Here is a 26762-nt window from a genome sequence, read left to right on the forward strand (position 1 = left end):
GTAGAACACAAATTCAAAGAAAACATGTTTCATTGTCCATCAAATGCACATGAATTACGTACTGGAGACATCCTGGAAACCACAATGGATGCACAAATAAATATTTGTTGTATAGTCAGTAAGCAGGCCGGCTAACACATGTATTTTCATTTGTCCATGTCCACTAGATATAAGTCACATAGATGCGGTTTCAGTGCAAGAGCACCCCTACGTGATGTCCACTGAGAGCAATGATATCCCAGTGTCTGTGGTGGATATGGAGGTCCCAGTCACAGCCATAGATGAAGTCCTGGAGGACTACGAGACACAGAGCATGACGGATCACCAAGCCACACTAATGAGTAGCTCTCAAACAACAGACAAAGACCTGAACCACAGTCATCATCATTCAAGTGTTGGTGGCATACAGAACAAAAACAACAACGCCTGTACGTCTGACGGCTCCAGCAAAGTCAGCTCTGCTCAACCACAGCCCGTGCAGCGCCTCAAATCACCAGGGAAGAAGCTTGCCAATGGCACTGCGGGGAAAGACCGTACAGCAGTGGTCTCTAAGACTAAAGTGGAAGTTCAAAGACGGGAGTCCACTGAGGGAGCTGAGAGGAACGCCTCACCTGTCAACAGCTCTCCCGCTGTCCCGGAGAGCCATTCCAAGTCCCCTGAGGAAGAGGTTCCCACCTATAGAGGCCACGCTGCCTCCCAGTCACACATGAAAATCACCTGTAGCCCAGTCTCTCGATTCGGTATGAAGACATTCACCATCGTCCCTCCCAAGCCATTAGTTGCAACCCAGCCTCAGAAGCCAGCAGAGGCCACGGCCACTCTGACAGCAGGTGCCATTAGAATTGACGATCAGGGTAACATGGTCAAAGTGGCCATCGCCCGAAACAAGTTTGGCGGTTCCTCTGAGTCTGGGATCAACGAAGATGACTCCGTCTCACCACTCCTGGGGAAAGCCAAAGCCTTCTGGAGCTCCACGGAGAAGCAGGACACTTCTACACCTTCGGTCCCCACTAGTAGAGGGCCTGTCCCTTTCACAAAGACCCAGAGCCCAGAGCCTGATGTCCCTAAAACCACCCTACGGGTCGTAGCCTCTGACCCACCTGCAGCCAAGGCAACACCTAAGGCCTCTGAACCTGTAGCCAAGATGACACCTAAGGAAACATGCAAAGATGTTGTTGAGGTAACAAAGGGCGTCTCACAGGAAGCAGAGGGCAAGGTTCCAGTTTCAGAGATGCCTGTGCAGCAGCAGCAGCCTATGAAATTGAACCCTGGTATTCTCCAAGATCAGAAGAGAAACCTTTCTTTCCTCAAGCCGTCCAGGAGAACATCCAGTCAGTACATAGCTTCTGCCATTGCTAAATCCGCTGTGAAGCCCACCATGGCCAAAGCTGACAACATCCAAGAAGTAACAGGAGAGTTGTCTGTCCCCGTGAGAAAGCCACCTGGCAGTTACGGCTATCAGAAAGAGGGTCGATCCTTTCATGTAAATCCACAGCGGTCCTCTGGTACATCTACTAATGTACCAGTGAAGAAGGAGAGCAGCTCTGGGTCTGTGTCCTGTCACGCCAGTGCTAAATGTTACCCTGAAAACCTCACAGCAGAGAAACGGGTAGTCTCTGGTGAGTCGACGCAAGGAGTGGACCGGAGTGGTTATAGGAGCAGTTCTACCCTGCGAGGTGGAGGAGGGAGCTCCAAGTTACTGGACTCTGATACAGTAGCCAATAACACTAAGCAGCATGGGTACAACAGTACCGGTCCCAGACAGCAGACACCGATGACACCCCCACCACCAGCACCACAATCCCCCACTAAACAGGTACCTGCCGTCTCCAAGCCCTTGCAGGGTCCACCACCTGCACAGAGCAGATCAGAGACAGTAGGTCCCAAAGGTCCTCCAGCCCTGGCAAAGAAGCCTGAACCACCGCAATCGGCTGCAGCTGCTGCCAGCAATGGCCTCCCAGAGCCCCAGCAGGTCAGTCTGTTTGGGCCGGTGAAGAAGTTCAAACCTGTGATCATGAAGTCGGTCCAGATGGACACGTCGCTACACACCACTCTGATGTCGGCCATCCAGTGTGGGGATGGGAAGGAGAGGTTCAGAAAGGTGAGAGAGATAGTCATGCTAACTTCACAAAGATCACTGTTTTTTATTTTTAAAGTGGAAGTCTACAGCTACTTATAATGAGTGTAATGTAGGGGGTTGGTTTCTAATTTCCCTGATTTTCCCTGTCGGACTAGATATCGGACTCAAGTGCAAGCAGCACTTTGAAGAAATCGTTATTTGTTGAGGAAGAGAATGAGCGATGTGCGCTACTGGCAGCCATTAGAGGCCAAAGTAACTCTGCAGGGCTAAAGAAGGTAAGCTATAGCCAAGAGTCAGACAGTGTTTTGCATTGGTTTTGCAATGTCTTGACGTAGCACAGAGGATCTGTTCCATGTCAGTGAATAGCTCATTTCAGGAGAACAAGCAGCACTATGTTTATTATATATATATGAGTCTATTTGCGTTCCCCTTGAATGTGATGTGGTTTGTTTTCATGTAAGGACCATGGTGAAATGAGAGGAGGAAATGTGTAGTTGTGAGGGAGGCCCGATGTGGTGAGCTTTAGAATGTTCCTGCCCAGCTCACCAGCAGGAATCTCAGAAATGTGCATTACTAAATCAGGTTCTCAGGGCAATAACATGGAATTTAGGTTTGATAAAAAAAGAATGGAATGTTTGATGGGAGTTCTTGATTCTGTTCCTTAGCTACCTGTTAAATTTAGTTGGAGGAGCTAAAGTAGATCCAGGCTAGTGGCAGCTTAACTTAGAGTTGCAAAGCTGTTTGAAATGCTTTTTAACCTTTGTTTTGCTGCCTAGTAAACCACTGGGGTTAACAAGGTATAAGAGGGAAGTTGTGTGTGTATGCGTGTGAAAGCAGCCGTCAAGTGGGTCTATGTATCTGGACTGCCATTGTTTCCCTCTCTACGCTCCACAGACCATATCCCAGGCTGCAGAGGAGCTTGACAAGTTCAGGAAGACCGAGGAGGAGAACAGAACTCTGTGTGATGCCTTCCCTGCCATGCCTCTCCCTCCTCCATTTGTGCCTCCGCCACCTCCACCCCCCTCTATGCTCCCTCCTCCTCCTCCTCCTCCTCCTCCTGGCCCTCCCTCCACTCAGCCCAAGCCCACTATGATGGGGGTGCCCCTGGGGACTGGGGGGAATCCCGCTCTGGCCCGGGATGCAATGCTGGAGGCCATCCGATCTGGCTCTGCAGCTGAGCGCCTGAAGAAGGTAGAGTATCTTCTGTACTGCAGGCAACCACACTAACAATACAATAGCAACACCACAAAAGAGGGAGACAGTTATTGGGAGCGAGTTTAGTCATCAAGTTACAGGTTGTCAATTCCATGTTTTCAGATAGAGAAAATGGAGGTGATCACAAATTACCCATTGTGCATGCACTCATATGGGAACTCACCAGCCAGGTGACTACCCACCATTTCTCACCTAGTATTACCTTGTCTTTTGTTGCAACATGTCTGTGACGGAACAAAGAACTCCTGGGAAACATTCTGTGCTAGCTGGAGACCAAGATTCCATCACGTAGTTCCACAGTCTGTGGGGCTGTGCAGCTTGAGCAATGTATTGTTCCATTAGATTAATCAATGAGAGAAATACAATAAAAACACTTCCATTCTTCACAAAATAGTCTACTTCTTGCATGATCTTAACTTTAACTCAATGTCAGGCATTTTTTAATTGGTACAAAAATAACACTGGTTTTCATGTTTCATCTATTTTATTCAGGTCAATGCCCCGACAAAAACAGTTCAAGTGAACGGTAGACTTGGTACTATACACGCAGCATCATCCCTCTCACAAGGACAATAAAGAATCTTCCAGAATGATTCCAGAACATCTTGCAAACCGTCTGATTAGAATCGTCATAGGCAGCCAAATAATATATGTTATCTTTCACCTTAATTTATCACTGTCCTTGTGTATATGTATCCAGTTATTTGTACTTGAATAGTTGCAATAACTGGAAAGATTAATCACTGTACAAAAGCATGTGCCAATAACTTTTGTTGCTTTGGAATATTTAATAGCTGCTCTTGCTAATAATAATAATAATAATAATCTTAGGAAATTATTTTTGTTCTTTTATTTTTTTAAACTTTTTAATACTAGTCCCCATGGAACTGATAACTCATGCTGTCTTACTGTCAGTTATATTTGATTATTACATATTATATATTCCATGTCGTAGGATGCAGTGGATCAGACTCCTTGATATAGTGCAATGAGTAACACCGGCCAAGCATGAGGAAAATTTGGCTCCAAGGGACTCTCCTCTCCAGGTGGTGATTATGGATGTATCCCAAATGGCATGCTATGCCCTAAATAGTACACTACTTTTGACCAAAGCCCTATGGGCCCTGGACAAAAGTAGTGCACTATATAGGGAATAGGGTACCATTTGGAACGCATGACCATTTGGAACGCATAGTTTATTTAGCAAAGCTCTGGGTTTTTAGATCTCATCTATGCTGCTGTTCAACCTTTACATGTTTTTATTCTTTGATTTATAACGCCTCTTAATATATTTATTTTGATCTTCAGAGAAAAGATTACTAACATATCCTTTCTTGACATTACAAAATAATTTTTGAAGCATTTCTGTTTGTGTAACTATTGGTGAATAATATCACCATGACTTTACCATGATTAGTTTACTAATCAATAGATATATGAGTAACGAACAAGAGGTATGGGCTGTTACTCCATTTTCAGAAAAAAAGTCTGATAACTATTTGCTATGATTTGATTGTTTATTTAATCACAAAGTGTTCCATGTTGTTTGCATGGGGCTCCAGTGCACAGCTTTTTGTTGTTGTATTCAACAGTAGATGTGATGTGCAGTACTGTACATGAGCTTGTCTCTCTAGACGTTTTATGGCATTACTATTGTAGTTGAAAGAAAGCAAAAGTGAATATTATAATATATTTTATAAATGAAGTACTATCAATATTGATCAGAATGACTGAATGATAGACTTAAAGGGCCACCCAGTGTAAAGCATGAAAATAGGGACCACAAGATTCTAGACTGGTCTGTCAAAAGATGGATTCATAGGTTGTCCAGTTCCTTAAAATTCAGTTTAGATGTTTACTTATGTTCTAGATCAGGGGTACTCAACTCTTACCCTACGAGGTCTGGAGACTGCTGGTTTTCTGTGTTATCTGATAATGAATTGCACCCACCTGGTGTCCCAGGTCTAAATCAGTCACTGATTAGAGAGTTCCTTTGTTTTTTTCCATTGTTCCTGTCTTCGAGGTCCCAAGTTGAGTTTGAGGCTAGAAAGTTGTATATTTTGTAAACTACAGATCAATTATTACAGTAATAAACTGTTGTTAAAATTGGAAATAAACAGAATAATATGAATCCAATAAAATTGAGTTTTATAAGCTGTTGCTTTTTTATGTTTTTGGAAGAATTTTACATTTTATTTGATCTGCAAATTATATATTTTTTTCAATAAATGATTTTTGTAACCATGCAACAGTTTTTCTTCTGTACATTGATCATGAATACTGTCTATGTGCTCTTGAAATTACACTGTAGCTATAAGTACAGTGTAACTACTTGCAGTAATCCTAACTAGGATTGGGGTTGCACATTTTGGGGAATATTCAGAGGTGGAAATTTTCCGTGGGAATATATTGGAATTAACGGAAATATATGCAAATTAATAGTATTATATATTTACCATATCATATGGAGACAGAAACATAAACCTTATCATAAGTATACATAATTGCAAATGATTAAATTCTTCCAAAAGAAATGTAAAAAACTATTTAGTTACTAATTTGAACTTTAATTAAATCAGTTGTCTCTTCACATGGGATGATTTCACTGAACAACAAAAGAAAGGGAATATTGAATGATCCCCAATGATCCATCGCATCTCCCCAAAACGTTTTCAACATTCATCTAGAAACTAAAGCTTTGGTTGTCTTCCTCTCAGGCTTCCATGTCTTCTCCCTGGACCTTCATGTCCACCTCTTGAACATCAGACTCTGAGGCCTCATCTTCACTGTCATTTTCCAACCTTGTTGAGGATGGCTCGTTGTCAGGCTCAAAAAGCCTCACATTTGCCTGGATGGCCAACAATGTTTCAACCCTTGTATTGGTCAGCCTGTTGCGTGCTTTGGTGTGTGTGTTCCCAAAAAGGACCAGTTGCGCTCTGAGGTGGCTGATGTTGGTGGGATTGGGAGGAGGATGGAGGCAACAGGGGAAAGAGCCTCAGATCCACAAAGTCCCTTCCACCAGGTGGCTGATGAGATATGTTGGCACGACTGCCATATTGCATCTCCATCCCAAACGCCTTGCTTGGAAGTGTACTTCGCAAGACTGCCAAGAACCTTGCCCTCATCCAGGCCAAGGTGGCGAAACATGGTATTGATGACACCATAGGCCTTGTTGATCTCTGCACCAGACAGGATGCTCTTGCCAGCATACTTGGGGTCCAACATGTACACTTCGTCATGTATGGGCTTCAGGCAGAAGTCTTCACGCTTTTTGACGTATTTCAGAACTGTAGTTTCCTCTGCTTGGAGCAACAGTGATGTGGGCAGGGCAGTACATATTTCTTCTCTTACATCTGCAAGCAGAGTCTGAACTTCAGACAGGATGGCATTGTCTCCCTCAATCTGTGCAATGGCAACTGCTATAGGTTTCAGGAGTTTCAGGCTGCTTACCACCGTCTCCCAAAATACATCATCGAGGAGGATCCTCTTGATGGGGCTGTCCATATCGGCAGACTGTGATATGGCCATTTTTTGGATAGAGTCTTCCCCTCCAGGAGACTGTCAAACATGATGACAACACCACCCCATCGGGTGTTATTGGGCAGCTTCAATGTGGTGCTCTTATTCTTCTCACTTTGCTTGGTGAGGTAGATTGCTGCTAAAGCTTGAAATACCTAACCATTTGTTTGGCTCTCTTGTAGAGTGTATCCATTGTTTTCAGTGCCATGATGTACTTGAGGAGCAGATTCAATGCATGAGCAGCACAACCAATGGGTGTGATGTGAGGGTAGGACTCCTCCACTTTAGACCAAGCAGCCCTGATGTTCACAGCATTGTCTGGCACCAGTGCAAATACCTTATGTGGTCCAAGGTCATTGATGACTGCCTTCAGCTCATCTGCAATGTAGAGACCGGTGTGTCTGTTGTCCCTTGTGTCTGTGTTCATGTAGAATACTGGTTGAGGGGTGGAGATGATGTAGTTAATTATTCCTTGCCCTCGAACATTCGATCAATACAGTCTGCTTTCTCTATGATTTGCTTGACCTTCACTTGAACTCTGTTGAACTCTGCATCCAGCAAATGAGTAGATAAAGCATGTCTGGTTGGAGGGGTGTATGCTGGGCAAAGAACATTCAGAAATCTCTTCCAATACACATTGCCTGTGAGCATCAGAGGTGAACCAGTTGCATACACAGCTCGAGCAAGACATTCATCAGCATTTCTCTGACTACGTTCCTCCATTGAGTCAAAACGTCTGATTCCAGGAGGACCGTGAGCTGTTGCTATCGATAAGGTGTCTGATTCATCATTTTCACCTTGAATAGAAGTAGAGGGACTTTTTTCAGAGGTTGTGAGTGCTGAGACGACTTTATGCACTTAGCCAGATGATTCTTCATCTTTGTTGCATTCTTCACATATGATTTGGCACAGTATTTGCAAATGTACACAGCTTTTCCTTCTACATTAGCTGCAGTGAAATGTCTCCACACATCAGATAGTGCTCGTGGCATTTTCCTTTAAAGAAAAAAATTGTAAAAAAAAATATAAATACAATTCCATATACAGATAAATAGATAAGCAGTTAGATGAAACAACACCTTTGTAAGATAAATGTTTTAATGAAACATGTATGGAAAAAGGTGAATTAACACTCCTCAGATAGCAGGCTCAAGCAAGCTAAAACCCACATGGTAGCAAAAACGAACAGAAATTGTTAACAAGTTAGAAATGATTTAAACACACTTTGCTGTAGGCTACTATTTACTAGTTAACAAAAAATGATATGTGTCATATAAAATATATTTACCCCACCCAGTATTGCAATCAAAACTTACCAGAAAGCATGTAGTCCTTGGCTCAGACAGTGTAGTAGTGTGGGCTCAATAGCATCTCATTAGTGTGCAAGATCTTGAGAATCAGCTGTACATGTGATGGAAGGGTGCACTGCACATGTGATGTGCATGCAGAGGGTTGCAATTCCATTCAATTGGGGATAGTTTAACCAAAATATGGCACAACACCTAGAATTGTCTTATGTGTATCCCACAAAAAAGGTTCAATGTTATAAATAAACGTTTTTTATGAATTTAAGCAAAATTCCCCAAATTCCAGGGCTTAACTTCCCATGGAAAATTTCCGTAAATTTATAAGAAAGTTTCCGACCCTTTGCAACCCTAACCATCTCCCTCACCCTAATCCTAAATACAGTGTAAGTACAATGTAACAATGAGCTTGAACTCTGAACAATGAACTCTGCAGGGGAACATTATGTATGTGTGTATATGTACAGTTGAAGTCAGAAGTTTACATACACCTTAGCCTAATACATTTATACTCAGTTTTTCACACAATTCCTGACATTTAATCCTACTAAAACTTCCCTGTCTTAGGTCAGTTAGGATCACCACTTTATTTTAAGAATAGTAGAGAGAATGATTTATTTCAGCTTTTATTTCTTTCATCTCATTCCCAGTGGGTAGGAAGTTTACATACACTCAATTAGTATTTGGTAGCAATTGCCTTTAAATTGTTTAACTTTGGTCAAACATTTCAGGTAGCCTTCCACAAGCTTCCCACAAGAAGTTGGGTGAATTTTGGCCCATTCCTCCTGACAGAGCTGGTGTAACTGAGTCAGGTTTGTAGGCCTTGCTCGCACACGCTTTTTCAGTTCTGCCCACAAATTTTCTATAGGAATGAGGTCAGGGCTTTGTGATGGCCACTCCAATACCTTGACTTTGTTATCCTTAAGCCATTTTGCCACAACTTTGTAAGTATGCTTGGGGTCATTGTCCATTTGGAAAACCCATTTGCGACCAAGCTTTAACTTCCTAACTGATGTCTTGAGATGTTGCTTCAATATATCCACATAATTTTCCATCCTCATGAAGCCATCTATTTTGTGAAGTGCCTCAGTCCCTCCTGCAGCAAAGCACCCCCACAACATGATGCTGCCACCCCCGTGCTTCATGGTTGGGATGGTGCTCTTCGGCTTGCAAGCCTCCCCCTTTTTCCTCCAAACATAACGATGGTCATTATGGCCAAACAGTTCAATTTTTGTTTCATCAGACTAGGGAACATTTCTCCAAAAAGTACAATCTTTGTCCCCATGTGCAGTTGCAAACAGTAGTCTGGCTTTTTAATGGCGGTTTTGGAGCAGTGGCTTCTTCCTTGCTGAGCGGCCTTTCAGGTTATCTCGATATAGGACTCGTTTTACTGTGGATATAGATACTTCTGTACCTGTTTCCTCCAGCATCTTCACAAGGCCCTTTGCTGTTGTTCTGGGATTCATTTGCACTTTTCGCACCAAAGTACATTCATCTCTAGGAGACAGAACGCGTCTCCTTCCTGAGGGGTATGATGGCTGCGTGGTCCCATGGTGTTTATACTTGCATACTATTGTTTGTACAGATGAACGTGGTACCTTCAGGCGTTTGGAAATTGCTCCCAAGGATGAACCAGACTTGTGGAGGTCTACAATTTTTTTCTGAGGTCTTGGCTGATTTCTTTTGATTTTCCCATGATGTCAAGCAAAGACGCACTGAGTTTGAAGGTAAGCCTTGAAATACATCCACAGGTACACCTCCAATTGAATCAAATTATGTATATTAGGCTATCAGAAGCTTCTAAAGCCATGCCATCATTTTCTGGAATTTTTCAAGCTGTTTAAAGGCACAGTCAACTTAGTGTATGTAAAATTTTGACCCACTGGAAATAATCAGTCTGTAAACAATTGTTGGAAAAATGACTTGTGTCATGCACAAAGTAGATATCCTAACCGACTTGCCAAAACTATAGTTTATTAACAAGAAATTTGTGGAGTGGTTGTAAAACGAGTTTTAATGACCCCATCCTAAGTGTATGTAAACTTCCGACTTCAACTATATGTATTGATCGTTTGGTAGTGTAGCAAGCTCTTGAGTCATGGTGCAGCTAATCTAACATAAAGTAGATGTGTTTCTCATTTGGTTGTTGGCTGTGGTTATTGTTGGCCTTATGAAATCTGGATGCCAAACAGACCTCTTTCTTATGATGCCACCAGGCTTACATGTTGTTTTGAGAGGATTGCCACATCAGAGCTCTCCCAACTATTCCAAGCTACTCTGAACCATGACTCATCATGTGGTCATAACTGTCATGTAACTTTACCTAAACTGTATTCCCTGACCCTACGTTTAGGTTTCCCCAAAAATCCTATACATGGCCACCTGGGCCCTAACCTTTCAACGTTTGCAGGTCTGAACAGTCTGGATAGGTATAATCAGGGTTGTGGTGGTTTATTACACTATATTGATTCCATCTTACAGATCTACACAGTTAGGGCCAAGGCGAAGGGGTTAGTGAGAGAACTGAGATCGGCAATGGGACCACAATGTCCCCTCGCTTCAGCTTCACAGGCTCCCTGCTATGCTTTGCCTGATCTGTCTCTCAAAGGCCGGGCAGGCCCACAAAAAGTAGGTGATCTGGGTATTGGGTTTCTGGGATTGGGTTTCTGTGTCTGTTGTCTGCCATGCGATCCAGATTTCACCATCTACAGATAGAGAAAGTATGTTTCCCAAATGGCACCCTATTCCCTCTACTACCCTATGGGCCCTGGTTAAAATTAGTGCTCTGTAAAGGGAATAGGGTGTAATTTGGGACGCTACCAAAGAGTATAATCCTCTCCACACTGTAGGTCTGTAAATTCCTGCTGACCCACAGGCCCTCTGTCGGTCAGAATTCCTGCTCATTTGTGGCCATTCTCTGTCTTACGAAACTAACTGCAGCAAGACAGAGTGCTTGGTTGGTTCCAAGCCAACGGCCGCCACAACCTTTAATGCAGAAAAACAAATCTCTTTCTAAATCAAGACTTACTGGCAGCTCATGACACAGCATAGAAGAAGGTAGTGGTGAACTCACAGCATTCATGGTTGAGGAGGATGATGGCTATCAATACTTTGTCTTAACACCATTTCCATGTGTTACTTTTGCAAATAAGATTCCTGCAATATCACATTTTATTTATCATGTACACAGTTTTCATCAGGTATCAAAGTTGCAGCAAAATGCCTGAACATCCTTGTAATGAAAAACTTGGGAAGAGCAAATGCAACCATGTTCACATCAGCCTCGGCTCCCAGGATTGGCCAAAGTGAAAGCCTGTGACAGAGGTTATGTTCACATGGGCCTAATGCATGAATAATGTTACAGGGAGGAAATCTGATCCAAGGTGTGACGTGATGTTGTATCTGTGTACAATGCCCTTTTTGCATTGTGGCGTGTTTGGCAGGGTCACACAGTATGGACCCACTGTTGTTCTTTTCACCCAGATACTGCAGGTCCGGGACGGGTCCTCTGTCTTCCCCATCCCGTCATTAGGCAGGCTCAACTGGGGAAAGTTCCAGACTTACAACCTTTTGCACTACAGACTCTGAATTATTTCCCATGGTTGAGTTCATGGAGTAAATCATATTTTAGGTGTCTTACTAGAATAATCAGATTGATAAATCACATACTGTGGCATATTAATAGCACACATTTGCACAATTATATGAAGGAAATTATACTCTCCACAAAGGTTAGTGTGGGACATGTAACCCCCGTAGGCCTATTGCAACACAGTGCTTGGAGGGGAAAATACCAAAACACTGCATAGGAGTAGGGAAAGGTAACTCCAGAGCATTGAACTCTTGATTTGACTTTTATGCAACAGGGCCAATAGGAGATTATGAAATTGAAAAACAACAGCTGTACATTTTGTAGTGTACCCCAAAATCCTACAGTTCCATATGTAATTCTATGGTGTACGCTTACTTCCGACTCACTCATTTACAGTAGCTTGATGTAATAATAATATATGCCATTTAGCAGGCGCTTTTATCCAAAGAGGCTAAAGTTATGTGTGCATACATTTTTACATATGTGTGGTCCAGGGAATCAAACCCACAACCCTAGTGGTGCAAGCGCCACACTCTACCAACTGAGCCATACAGGACCACTATGTAAGTATCATATAGATTTACAGTTTGAAAAGCTATAAAATAGTGACACAATGGACCGAAATAAGGTTAGGTCAAAGGGCTAGAACTGAAATAAAACCTGAGCAATACTGTGAACTTTCCAGGGTCCCCACTCCACTTCTTAGCACCCACATGCTTACTCCAGGCTGAGACCTGAGACCCCGGGGCCTGATTTACATGGGAACGAGCATGGGGCTGTATCTACTGCTTTTGGGAAAAGTTTGCTGTGTATGGAAGTGTCTATTTTTGCAGTGCTATGTCTGCAGACAGGACTTCTTGGCATGTCTCTCTCCCCCTCCCCCCTGCACACACACGCACTACATGTTAATGTTTTGAAATGTATGTCAATTGGAAAGTATTTGATCTATAAACTATTTTTCGTTATGTGTCGTATCCCATTAAGACTAGCTGTCGCCATTGGTGTCGGCTAATGGGGATCTTAATAACTCAAATAAAAAATCTCTCTCTCTCAATTCAAGGGGCTTTATTGGCGTGGGAAACATATGTCTATATTGCCAAAGCAAGTGAAATAGATAATACACAAAAGTGAAATAAACAATAAAAAATAAACATTACACTCACAGAAGTTCCAAAAGAATAAAGACAATTCAAATGTCACATGTCTATATAGTGCTGTGACAAAATGAAAAAGTTAAAGTAAAAAAGGGAAAATAAATATGGGTAGTATGTGTTTGTTCCTCACTGGTTGGCCTTTTCTGGTAGCAGCAGGTCTCTCTCTCTCTCTCTTAATTCAATTCGAGGGGCTTTATTGGCGTGGGAAACATATGTTAACATTGCCAAAGCAAGTGAAGTAGATAATATACAAAAGTGAAATAAACAATAAAAATGAACAGTAAACATTACACTCAGTTCCAAAAGAAGTTCCAAAAGAATAAAGACATTACAAATATATATATATATATATATATATATATATATATATATATATATATATATATATATATATACTGTATACTGTTGTATACTATATACTGTTGTAACGATGTGCAAATGGTTAAAGTACATAAGGGAAAATAAATAAACATAAATATGGGTTGTATTTACAATGGTGTTTGTTCTTTACTGGTTGCCCTTTTCTTGTGGCAACAGGTCACAAATCTTGCTGCTGTGATGGCACACTGTGGTATTTCCGCAGTAGATATGGGAGTTTATCAAAATCAGGTTTGTTTTGAAATTCTTTGTGGATCTGTGTAATCTGAGGGAAATATGTGTCTCTAATATGGTCATGAGGTTAGGAAGTGCAGCTCAGTTTCCACCTCATTTTGTGGGCAGTGTGCACATAGCCTGTATTCTCTTGAGAGCCAGGCCTCTCTATGGCGGCCTTTCTCAATAGCAAGGCTATGCTCACTGAGTCTGTACATAGTCAAAGCTTTCCTTACGTTTGGGTCAGTCACAGTGGTCAGGTATTCTGCCACTGTGTACTCTGTTTATCTGTAAAACATTTTTTGAAGCTGCACTGTTGGTTATGGGCTCGTAAGTAAGCATTTCACTGTAAGGTGAAACACCTGTTGTATTCGGAGCATGTGACTAATAACATTTGATTTGATTTAGGGCCAAATAGCATTCTAGTTTACTGTTTTTTTGTTAATTCTTTCCAATGTGTCAAGTAATTATCTTTTTGTTTTCTCATGATTTGTTTGTGTTTGTGAACAGCGCCCCAGGACAATCTCTCTCTCTCCCTCTGTTTTAGCTGATAGGTCTACTGAATGCTCCTCTAGAACCCAGAGACATGAGGCCATGTGGGCGGAGTCAGCCGAGAGGGGAGGGAGGAGTTGTTTCGTGTGTGTTGAGGAGTCAGCTGAGAAATAAACTGCTAGCTGCTTGTCCTCATCGGGAATGTTGACCACTGGAGCGTCTTTGAGCAACAAAAGCAAAGCTGTTGCGCTAGCTACAGTCTTCCCATCCCAAGTGCAAGGCTGTCTGATTGCTCTTGTTTGATTTTCTACAGAGACCTGTCAATAAGGTGAGTGTATTATTCCAAGATCAAGGGAGTCTTGTGTTATTTGAAATATGGTGTAATTGTATGCATCTTTCTTGACTTTCTAGAGCACAGCAAGCAAAGTTTAGTGTAGCTAGCCTCTGGATGTAAACTGCTGTCGGTGAGACTGGAGGACAGCGCAGCGTGGCTAGTAGCGTGAGGCTCTGTCTTTCACGAAAGTGTGAGGAGGGGTTGGATGTGGATAGCTGTTAGAACTTGTTATGCAAATTAGTGTAATTTGTTGTCTAAAACATAGGTTAACATTGTTAATCGCAAATGTGACAGTTACTAAATAACCTGAGCTTAATATAGCCACATGTCCACCCAGCGCTATCGGGACTGCATGCAGGCAGATAAACTGCGTTCGTGTAGGGACGAGGTTGGGAGAAGCATGATCCTCTGTATTGGGGCAACTAAAGCTTACTAAACTACTATAGTTGGGTAGTTAATAGTACCAATCCAGAGGGGTAGTAATAAGTTATCCAGCTAACTTTGATAAAAACGAAACTAACTATTGGTTTTCTGGTTCATTAAGAAATGTGTTTTTGGTTGCTGAGTCAATTAGACCATGCCCATTTCAAGCGTATCTTAAAATATATATATATATATTTCAGAATATTTAGCCAATTAAGTTAGCTGGCTCATTGATCCTGTTTTGTAGTATACCCGTCTGATAGGCCTCAATATATAAACAAGATTTTGCGTGTCGTCTCGGCTTTCTGACTGTTTACTGTGCTGGCTTGTTTACAGATATTGCATAGCTGCTTACTATCCAACTACCAACCAGGCGCAGCCCCTGGTGATTTCCCTGCCTGTCCTACCCTCAGTAGCCTATCCGCCCTACCATTTTCACCGGTCCGGTTATCCCATGGCTTCATTTGCTTTTGGGGTGGGATGAAAGGCGTTTTTCCAGGCAGCTAGCTACTCGTGTACTGAACCTTGGATGGTGGTTGGCTTCCACAACCCCTTTCTATACAGTATACTTATAGTAGGCTTATTCAGAGGCTAAGTATTTCAAATCTAACTGGATGGGACATCAAGGATGGATTTTGGCAAGGATGTTATAAAATAAAAAGAATGTTATGCTGTAGATGTGATATGTGATCATATTAGTAATCCAAAAACAACAGATTTGTTTGATTTAGTGCTGATTCAGCAGAATTACCCAGCAGTGCACTACTGTACAGCTCATCTAAGAAATGTAGTTGGTTAGAACCATAATAATATATAGATTAATCATAAAGGCATAGTACGTTTTGGGAACAGTCCCTATCCCCTTCCACTAAACTACATTTTTACTATACCTTTATAATGTCATTACTAAGGGTAGGCCTACTATGTAACATGTTAATACAAAATTCTTACTACTTGTGTAATTACAGTGACACTACACTGGTATAACAGCAACTTAATAGAAATTGTTACTAATATAAAGTGTTACCAACTAGTTTTAAATTCACACCCTCTGCTACAATCTAGCCATTTCAAGTCCGTGTTCTGTGAGTGACTGACATGATGGGGCATGAGTTTAGGAGGCCGAAGACAGACAGCTAGCTCAGAGCTGCTGATCTCACATATTTTACATAAGCAACCTGTCTGGCCATGGTGGTTCAATTCTTTTCTCTGGAAGAGTCTGACTAACAAATTACTTTGTTGGATCATATCCTATTGGCATTTCATTTGTTCTACCAATCTATTCCATTCATCATACAAGCCGTTCATTCAGTGAATGTAGGCAGGCCGATTAGCTTGTTGGTTTCGTTTATTATTGGGGGATGGAAAGTGAAAGGGATAGGCCAAGTTCAACCAAATGACAAATTCCCTTGTTGAGAGCTGTCCAAACTTTCAATCTGAAGAGGCCTTGCAGACATATAAATTGTACTTCCACATACATTTTATATTATTATTATGTTCTCTGTCATAGTGGTGAGCTCTCTCACCCAGGCCCTAGCATTCCATTAGGCCTTGTGCCAGTTTGCAGTCATATAACACTCTATTCAGTGCCAATACCCCCTTATTGATGGCTGGTCATGGCGCTTTTTCCTGAAGTCTGGGATGCAGAGTTAGAGTTTTGGCCTAAGTCTCTATGACACCAATTACTAGGTTATGTCCTATTATTGCCCAAGTTATTTCTCTCATCAGTTATGAGCACATCTGATGTTGACACACCTCCTGTATTCTGTCTAATAAATTACAGTAACTCATTTGAAACAGAATTTTGGTCTGTGGGTGTGGCGGTAAACGCTGTTTGGAAACAGGTAGCTGAATCATGAAAGAAACTGGACGTTATAGGCTAGGCCTACTTCTCTTGTGTAGATAGGTGTCAATGGTTGTACAAAGCAATAACATACTTACGAAGAACCCCAAGGCTTGTGGATGAAAAAAGTTGTAATGCCTTTATTAGATTACTTGGCATCAGGACAAGATGAAAAAGCTTTGCAGGCAGCTAGAGAAGCCTTAGTTTGTCTGTGTCACTTACCTTTCATTTAAATGTAATCATTATTTTATCTAGCTACCTCAGTTATAGCTAAGTAATTACATTCTGCTTACTAAAGTAGTCTGTAATTGAGTTACAGAAGGGCAACTTAATATATTTTAGCTTACTGGTCCTATAAATACTTGCCATCATCCACCCATGATTACCCAGAAGGCAGAATGATGCAATGATTGTCTAACCAACCAACCACAGCACGGTGGATTCAATTTCTCAATGTCTGGAGCTGGTCCAAATCTGTCTGAAACCTGAGAAGCAGGAATGCTGTATTTTCTAAAGCAGGTAACTGAACACCCCTGCTAGTTTGTTTGTGTGCAGGAAGAACAGAGAGAGTGGTGCAGAATGATGGCGATGTTCCAGAAAATGTCACTCAGCCTCTACGAGCTGGAATCTGCTGTAAAATCTAAAACAAACCAGGGTTAGTGGGCTTGGCGAGATGTATTCATGAAAACAAAGGGGTTTTGAGTGACATTCTTCCCCGGTGAAACTTCAGAACAATAGAGGCATTTTGTGCTCTTGAATTTTATCGCTGTGCCTGGACATCATTAGTATTTTCTTCTCAGCGTTTAATGGGACATTTAGATTTATCTGTACATCGTTTCTCATATTATCAGTACATATTTCACCAAACCTATAAGTGATGAGCACTTGAAGAAATCTATTTAAATGATTTATAACGTAGGGCCTATAAAATATGGGTTGCGGACAATGCAAATGGAATCACAGAATCCAGACATTAAAACGGAATTCAACAATATACATTTTTTGTGGAACTTCGTAGGAAATCAACAAAATGTATTTAACTTATTGGAAAATGCATTAATTTGCTCAAGTTAATCATAAGACATGAACAAAATGCATACGTAGCAAGGTTTCCATCCAATTGGGACAGATTTTCATGCAAATATTCAAAAATAAAAACAACATGTGCATTTTCCCACCAGAGATGGGTTTCCATCAAATTGACTTGTTGCGGATAAAAGGCTGTGCGTGATGACGTAGTGCACATAAATATTTATTTTGCAGTTAGATTCCCATGTACCGGATAAAAAAATACAAGTTAAATTGGTTTCCATCGCATTTTCAACTCTAGTGATGGTTTTGTCACAAAATAATTGTGTTATGTGCCCAGACTGGTCTTGGCATGTGCGCTCAAGCTAATAGCTCGCAGATACAGTGTGGGTAGTTAGGTTACCTGTATAATGAAATTTAGGGCAAAATATCATTTTTTATTTGTCAAACGGCAACCAAGCATGAGGCTCATAAGCCTAATAAACTGCATGTTTCCCAAGTCATAGTGGGAGGACCACACAACATATCATCACGTGACTCCAAGTTTTCTTCGATATGATGGTTATTATATCAATAAAGACGTTTCCACCACCATTTCTCGCATAATATATTTTACCGACACAAAAAGATCCCACATTGTCTAGTGTATTTTGTTTTGTCAACATTTGGAAAGTTTACCAACAAATGTGCTTTTTCCATCAGGTCTGTTTATCCGACATGTACTCTACTCGCATAAAAAGGTTGGAAGGAAACCTGGTTAGTGATTTGTACTTTCCTGCAACTTTCTGAAATGGCACAGGAATGCCCCTGTCTGTGTGTGTGTGCGATACGTCCATTTGTCTAGTCTACACTTTGTGTAGCTGTTAGCAATAATGCTAATGATAGTCTGCTGGTAGATGGAAAGGCTTTCCAAAAAACCTTATCAATTAAATGTTAACTACAAAGCCTACGCCTACCTGGCAGAATGATATCATGATTATTTGCATCAATCCAAAATCACATGAGCGCTACAGAAACACAGCTAACCAAACAATGGTCTCTGGCTGGTGTGCACTTGAATTAAAGGGTAACTACACCCAATATTCAACATTTATTAGACTTTTCCCAGACCTCCAAAGTGGTCTCCTGATGTGATGTAGCCCTTTACACTCGTACCCGTATACAGGTTGAAAATGGCAGATTTGGGCACTGATGAACACCTACATTTGAATGCAGGGGCTGTACAGTAACAAGCTATACATGATCTCAATGGTTTGCTGCAATTCTACACATAATCTGCAAACTGTTCACTTTCAATTGCTCCCATGGTTATGCATATGCTTTTCATATTTCTTCTGGAACAAACATTTCAATTTAGCCATATCCATGTAGGCCAATTCCCATGAGTGTAAAGGGTTTAGTGTTGTTGTGGACTTAGAACATCCTATTTTGTTGTGATTTTGAGAGTGAAAACTTTTTTGTTGTTGTTTGAAAAACCGTTTACCTGGAAAAACAAAACGGACAAATTTGAATTTGGGGGAAAAGCTAAATGCAATCGGGTACAAAATACACCAGATTTTATAAGGCCCTACTATCATAGGGATAGGGGGTTTCTGGTAAAGTGAAGTTTGTCTAGGGGGGTTTGTGTTGAAAATTACAAAGACCATAGATACAGCAAGCCTATTCTTCCTTTTCTCTTCTAGCCTCATGAAGCCTAAATTCCCTATTGTTTATACCATGTTTATTACATAACTCAATGTAGGCTATTCAATGTTAGTTAGAAACTCTCATATGTCCAGATGATCAGTCTGATCCATTGTACAGTAGCCTAAATAATCATTTATTCTATTTACACTTCTTGATCTTACTTAAACTTTTTGAATAACACGGCCCATAGATGAAAGCTTGAGTTCTTAGTTGAATAAAAACTAAAGTAGCCTAGCCATAGCCCACCCTGGCAGCAGGCTTGTGCACAAACATAACATCTCCCTCCTGTCCAAGCCATTCATTATGCACATTGCACAAGGTCATTTCTCCCAGCCGGCCCAATGAAATCCTCATCCAATTAGCGATTGTCCATGTCTCCCAAAGCCTTTCTCAGAGACTTCTGCTATTCAGCCCTCCGCGATGACATCGGGCTCTCTTATAACCTTCTTTACGCTGCTGCCCCGAAATAATGAAGCTGCCATTTAATGAAGAATCAATATGTGAAACAAGCACATCTACTGAGGTGTGACCACAATCTGAACCATCCACTGATAAAATAGTCAGTCATGACAGAGATGCCAGTGTTCATGTGGAACTCAGTCCAGTAAATTAAAGCCTGTACTGTAGTACAGACAGTCAGAAGAACCTTATTGGAGAAGTAGGTACTTATTTATGCTCTTCAGTCTTTTCATATGCATTCATTTGCTTATTGAATGTCTAATTACTGCAAACTACTACATTCTTCAACTATGCTCAATTGCTTGTATTGTCTATGGATTACATTTTTTTTTTTTGTCATTTTAGCAGACGCTCTTATCCAGAGCGACTTACAGTAGTGAATGCATACATTTCATACAATTTCATACATTTTTTTTTTTCTGTGCTGGCCCCCCGTGGGAATCGAACCCACAACCCTGGCGTTGCAAACACCATGCTCTACCAACTGAGCTACAGGGAAGGCTACAGGATTACTGTGTAATTGCTATTGGATTTCTGTGTATTGTGCGATTTTACAGATTTAAAGTGATGATTTACTCCTCTCAGGACCCTTATCTTATCAAGTTGTGGAATCTGGCTGGATTTTCTTATCTAGCCTACCATGCACAACAAATGAAACGTTGCAGAAATGCTGGCATTCCAGTAGTTGTCATCCCTTAAAGACACGTCTCTCTGCAAACTGTTTTCTTAGTTCATTTGACATATCCTTTGAGTGCTTCTATCTTAAAAACAGGCTACACTGTCACCTTACTGTAGAGAGGCAGGCAGTCCCAAACCAAAATCTTCCTTAAATGATGAATTTTGCATGACGGTGCGTCTTTCAGCAACATTGGACTGCTCTGTTCTTGGTTGACTTCAGATTTTTAAATGGTGTTCCATGTACAGCTTGAAATACTGCTGGAAAATACAAGGCTACATTTCTTCTTCAGTTGTTTGAGCCTATACCTCTGGTCATTTGCCCTGATCAATGTGGACATGATGATGTAGGTTAGTGATAAGACAGATGCCCATGAACCCTAAAGAACAGCATCTTGTAATGCTGTCCGGCGCTTCCTACAATTGCAGCAGTCTCCTCAATCCTGAGTCTGTGCATGTGAGTGTCAGTTGGATGTTACATATGTCATTTAGGTGTGAGAATGAAACAATGGGGTCTTGGGAGGGAGGAGGTATGTTCAGTTGAGTTTCACACGCTGCTCTTGCAACCGTCACTGCTTGGAGGCGGGACATTTTTTAAAACTGTGTGAGCTCTTGTTGGCGTTTGGATGGGTCATAATGTGGTCCTTAATAGGGCTGGCACAATTACCATATCATTGTGTAACTGACGATTATGGATGAAGACCTTCACCAAAATAAAATAACCGTCATAACCGTTGAAATTATTATTATTACAGTGCATTCGGAAAGTATTCAGTATTCAGATCCCTTGACTTTTAATAAAAAACGGAAATATCACATTTTATATAAGTATTCAGACCCTTTACTCAGTACTTTGTTGAAGCACCTTTGGCAGCGATTACAGCCTCTGGTCTTCTTGGGTATGACGCTAAAAGCTTGGCACACCTAAATTTGGGGAATTTCTCCCATTCTTCTATGCAGATCCTCTCATGCTTTGTCAGGTTGGATGGGTAGTGTCGTTGCACAGCTATTTTCAGGTCTCTCCAGAGATGTCTGATCGGGTTCAAGTCCGGGCTCGGGCTGGGCCACTCAAGGGCATTGAGACTTGTCCTTGGGGTTGTTGTCCTGTTGGAAGGTGAACCTATGCCCCAGTCTGTGGTCCTGAGCGCTCTGGAGCAGGTTTTCATGAAGGATCTCTCTGTACTTTGCTCCATTCATCTTTCCTTCGATCCTGACTAGTCTCCCAGTCCCTGCCACTGAAAAACATCCCCACAGCATGATGCTGCCACCACCATACTTCACCGTAGCGATGGTGCCAGGTTTCTTTCAGACGTGATGCTTAGCATTCAGGCCAAAGAGTTCAATCTTGGTTTCATCAGACCAGAGAATCTTGTTTCTCATGGTCTGAGTCATTTAGGTGCCTTTTGGAAAACTCCAAGCAGGCTGTCATGTGCCTTTTACTGAGGAGTGGCTTCTGTCTACCATCTGGAAGCTACTCCCTTCTCCACAGAGGAACTCTGGAGCTCTTTCACATCAAATCAAAGTTTATTTGTCACGTGCCCCGAATACAACAGCTGTAGACCTTACAGTGAAATGCTTACTTACAGGCTCTAACCAATAGTGCGAAAAAAAAAAGGAACGTAAGTGTGTGTGTGTGTGTGTGTGTGTGTGTGTGGGTGGGTGTAGGTAAGTAAAGAAATAAACAACAGTAAAAAGACATTTGAAAATAAGAGTAGCAAGGCTATATACAGACACCGGTTAGTCAGGCTTATTGAGGTAGTATGTACATGTGGGTATGGTTAAAGTGACTATGCATATATGATGAGCAGAGAGTAGCAGTAGCGTAAAAAGGGGTTGGCGGGTGGTGGGACACAATGCAGATAGCCCGGTTAGCCAATGTGCGGGACCACTGGTTGGTCGGGCCAATTGAGGTAGTATGTACATGAATGTATAGTTAAAGTGACTATGCATATAAGATAAACAGAGAGTAGCGGGAGGGGGGGGGCACACAATGCAAATAGTCCGGGTAACCATTTGGTTACCTGCTCAGGAGTCTTATGGCTTGGGGGTAAAAACTGTTGAGAAGCCTTTTTGTCCTAGACTTGGCACTCCGGTACCGCTTGCCATGCGGTAGTAGAGAGAACAGTCTATGACTGGGGTGGCTGGGGTCTTTGACAATTTTCAGGGCCTTCCTCTGACACCACCTGGTGTAGAGGTCCTGGATGGCAGGCAGCTTTGCCCCAGTGATGTACTGGGCCGTACGCACTACCCTCTGAAGTGCCTTGCGGTCGGAGGCCGAGCAATTGCCGTACCAGACAGTGATGCAACCGGTCAGGATGCTCTCGATGTTGCAGCTGTAGAACCTTTTGAGGATCTCAGGACCCATGCCAAATCTTTTTAGTTTCCTGAGGGGGAATAGGCTTTGTCGTGCCCTCTTCACGACTGTCTTGGTGTGTTTGGACCATTCTAATTTGTTGTTGATGTGGACACCAAGGAATTTGAAGCTCTCAACCTGCTCCACTACAGCCCCGTCGATGAGAATGGGGACGTGCTCGGTGCTCCTTTTCCTGTAGTCCACAATCATCTCCTTAGTCTTGGTTACGTTGAGGGATAGGTTGTTATTCTGGCACCACCCGGCCAGGTCTCTGACCTCCTCCCAAAAGGCTGTCTCGTCGTTGTCGTTGATCAGGCCTACCACTGTTGTGTCGTCAGCAAACTTAATGATGGTGTTGGAGTCGTGCCTGGCCATGCAGTCGTGGGTGAACAGGGAGAACAGGAGGGGACTGAGCACGCACCCCTGGGGAGCTCCAGTGTTGAGGATCAGTGTGGCAGATGTGTAGCTACCTACCCTCACCACCTGGGGGCGGCCCGTCAGGAAGTCCAGGTTCCAGTTGCAGAGGGAGGTGTTTAGTCCCAGGTTCCTTAGCTTAGTGATGAGCTTTGAGGGTACTATGGTGTTGAACGCTGAGCTGTAGTCAATGAATAGCATTCTCACATAGGTGTTCTTTTTGTCCAGGTGTGAAAGGGCAGTGTGGAGTGCAATAAAGATTGCATCATCTGTGGATCTGTTTGGATGGTATGCAAATTGGAGTGGGTCTAGGGTTTCTGGGATAATGGTGTTGATGTGAGCCATTACCAGCCTTTCAAAGCACTTCATGGCTACGGACGTGAGTGCTACGGGTCTGTAGTCATTTAGGCAGGTTGCCTTTGTGTTCTTGGGCACAGGGACTATGGTGGTCTGCTTGAAGCATGTTGGTATTACAGACTCAATCAGGGACATGTTGAAAATGTCAGTGAAGACACCTGCCAGTTGGTCAGCACATGCCCGGAGCACACGTCCTGGTAATCCATCTGGCCCCGCAGCTTTGTGAATGTTGACCTGTTTAAAGGTCTTTCTCACGTCGGCTACGGCAAGCGTGATCACACAGTCGTCCGGAACAGCTGATGCTCTCATGCATGCCTCAGTGTTGCTTGCCTCGAAGCGATCATAGAAGTGATTTAGCTCGTCTGGTAGGCTCGTGTCACTGGGCAGCTCGCGGCTGTGCTTCCCTTTGTAGTCTGTAATAGTTTGCAAGCCCTGCCACATCCGACGAGCGTTGGAGCCGGTGTAGTATGATTCAATCTTAGCCCTGTATTGACGCTTTGCCTGTTTGATGGTTCGTCGCAGGGCATAGCGGGATTTCTTGTAAGCTTCCCGGGTTAGAGTCCCGCACCTTGAAAGCAGCAGCTCTACCCTTTAGCTCAGTGCGAATGTTGCCTGTAATCCATGGCTTCTGGTTGGGGTATGTACGTACAGTCACTGTGGGGACGACGTCCTCAATGCACTTATTGATAAAGCCAGTGACTGATGTGGTGTATTCCTCAATGTCATCGGAAGAATCCCAGATAATGTTCCAGTCTGTGATAGCAAAACAGTCCTGTAGTTTAGCATCTGCTTCATCTGACCATTTTTTTATAGACTGAGTCACTGGTGCTTCCTGCTTTCATTTTTGCTTGTAAGCAGGAATCAGGAGGATAGAGTTGTGGTTGGATTTACCAAATGGAGGGCGAGGGAGAGCTTTGTACGCGTCTCTGTGTGTGGAGTACAGGTGATCTCAAATTTTTTTCCCTCTGGTTGCACATTTAACATGTTGATAGAAATTTGGTAGAACTGATTTAAGTTTCCCTGCATTAAAGTCTCCGGCCACTAAGAGCGCCGCCTCTGGGTGAGTGGTTTCCTGTTTGCTTATTTCCTTATACATCTGTCTGTGGTGGTAAATAAACAGCCACGAAAAGTGACCATCGGGTTCTTGGTCACCTCCCTGGCCAAGGCCCATCTCCCCCGATTGCTTAGTTTGGCCGGGCGGCCAGCTTGGTGGTTCCAAAATTATGAAGGCCACTGTGTTCTCGGGGACCTTGAATGCTGCCAACATTTTTTGGTGTCCTTCCCCAGATCTGTGCCTCGACACAATCCTGTCTCGGAGCTCTACGGACAGTCCCTTTGACCCCATGGCTTGGATTTTGCTCTGACATGCGCTGTCAACTGTGGGACTTAATATAGACCGGTGTGTGCCTTTCCATGTCCAATAAATTGAATCTACCACAGGTGGACTCCAAGTTGAAGAAACATCTCAAGGATGATCAAGGGAAACAGGATGCACCTGAGCTCAATTTCGAGTCTCTTATGTCTTATACTTATGTAAATAAGGTATTTCTGTTTTTTATTTGTAATAAATTTGCAAAAATGTCTAAAAACCTGTTTTCCATTTGTCCTTCAAATAGAATCAAATCAAAAGTTATGTGTAGACCTTACCGTGAAATGCTTACTTACAAGTTCTTAACCAACAGTGCAGTTTAAGAAAGAGTTAAGAAAATATTTACCAAATAAACTAAAGTAAAATATTATAAAATGTAACACAATAAAATAACAATAACAAGGCTATATACAGGGGATACCGGTACTGAGTCAATGTGCGGGGGTACAGGTTAGTCGAGGTAATTTGTACATGGAGGTAGGGGTGAAGTGACTATGCATATATAAATAACAGTGAGTAGTAGCAGTGTACAAAACAAATTATGGGGGGGCATGTAAATAGTCCGGTGGCCATTTGATTAATTATTCAGCAGTCTTTTATGGCTTGGGGGTGGAAGCTGTTTAGGAGCCTTTTGGTCCTAGACTTGATGCTCCGGTACCGCTTGCCGTGCGGTAGCAGAGAAAACAGTCTATGACTTGGTGACTGGAGTCTCTGACAATTTGTTGGAGTTTTCCTCTGACACCGCCTGGTATATAGGTCCTGGATGGCAGGAAGCTTGGACCCAGTGGTGTATTGGGCCATACGCACTACCCTCTGTAGCGCCTTGCGGTCAGATGCCAAGCAGTTGCCATACGAGGCGGTGATGCAACCGGTCAGGATGCTCTTGATGGTGCAGCTGTAGAACTTTTTGAGGATCTGGGGACCCATGCCAAGTTTTTTTGGTCTCCTGAGAGGGAAAAGGTGTTGTCATGCCCTTTTCATGACTGTCTTGGTGTGTTTGGATCATGATAGTTTGTTGGTGATGTAGACACGAAGGAACTTGAAACTCTCGACCCGCTCCACTACAGCCCTGTTGATGTTAGTGGGGGCCTGTTCGGCCCGCCTTTTCCTGTAGTCCACGATCAGCTCCTTTGTCTTTCTCACATTAAGGGAGAGGTTGTTGTCCTGGCACCACACTGCCAGGTCTCTGACCTCCTCCCTATAGGCTGTTTCATCGTTGTCGGTGATCAGGCCTACCACTGTTGTGTCGTCAGCAAACTTAATGATGGTGTTGGAGTCATGTTTGGCCACGCAGTCTTGGGTGAACAGGGAGTACAGGAGGGGACTAAGTACACACCCCTGAGGGGCTCCGGCCGCAGTCCTAGCTCCCCAGCCCCAGCATCTCCAGCCTAGTCCCAGCCCCAGCCCCAGCCCAACCCCTCAAGCCCCAGCTTCCCTATAGCTTCAGCCCAGCTCCCCTCCCAGGCAGCTCAGCTCCCCAGCCCCAGCTCTCCTCCAGCCCAGCTCCAGCTCCTGTTTCCCTCATAGCCCAAGCAGCTCAGCTCCACAGCTGAACAGGCCAGAGCTGCACATTCCAATGCCCCGGCCCGCACACTGCCTGAGGGCCTTCTTTCATCACCACTCTTTGGCCTACAAATCAGTGCATACCATTCAGGGCATTGCTCTTTTTTTATCCAATAGCCTATGTGGAAAGAATTTGCTCCCAGCATTCCAGAGGACTGCAGTGAGCTTCATCCAGCGATCATGTGGTGTGGTATGGAGGGGATGATCTGCAAGCAGGCAGGCAGTGTGGCAGGCAGGCAGTGTGGCAGGCTGGCAGTGTAGCAGGCAGGCAGTGTAGTAGGTTGGTAGGCAGACAGTAAGGCGGGCAGGC

At 43.0% G+C, this 26762-nt stretch overlaps 2 protein-coding genes across 9 annotated transcripts in view; both read left to right on the forward strand.

Annotated features, from left to right (window-relative positions):
* LOC106579857 (protein cordon-bleu) overlaps positions 1–5544 on the forward strand; it is a 78478-nt gene extending 72934 nt beyond the window's left edge. For 6 of the 7 annotated variants that reach the window (XM_082961913.1, XM_082961917.1, XM_082961918.1 and 3 more), the window contains 5 exons: positions 168–2101; positions 2236–2355; positions 2975–3271; positions 3398–3465; positions 3788–5544. In XM_082961913.1, coding sequence (XP_082818039.1) covers positions 168–2101; positions 2236–2355; positions 2975–3271; positions 3398–3465; positions 3788–3818 — 2450 coding nt within the window. In that variant the 3' untranslated portion in view covers positions 3819–5544. The remainder of the gene's footprint in view (positions 1–167; positions 2102–2235; positions 2356–2974; positions 3272–3397; positions 3466–3787) is intronic. The other variant, XM_082961915.1, reaches the window with a different exon arrangement.
* Positions 5545–14106: 8562 nt separating this feature from the next.
* Positions 14107–26762, forward strand: part of LOC106579904 (growth factor receptor-bound protein 10) — a 91923-nt gene continuing 79267 nt past the window's right edge. For both annotated transcript variants that reach the window (XM_014160263.3, XM_014160270.3), the window contains exon 1: positions 14107–14275. The gene's annotated coding sequence lies outside the window, so the exon portion shown is untranslated. The remainder of the gene's footprint in view (positions 14276–26762) is intronic.

The sequence above is a fragment of the Salmo salar genome, chromosome 02 (assembly GCF_965601325.2).
Source record: "Salmo salar chromosome 02, fSalSal1, whole genome shotgun sequence".
Taxonomy (NCBI): Eukaryota; Metazoa; Chordata; class Actinopteri; order Salmoniformes; family Salmonidae; genus Salmo; species Salmo salar.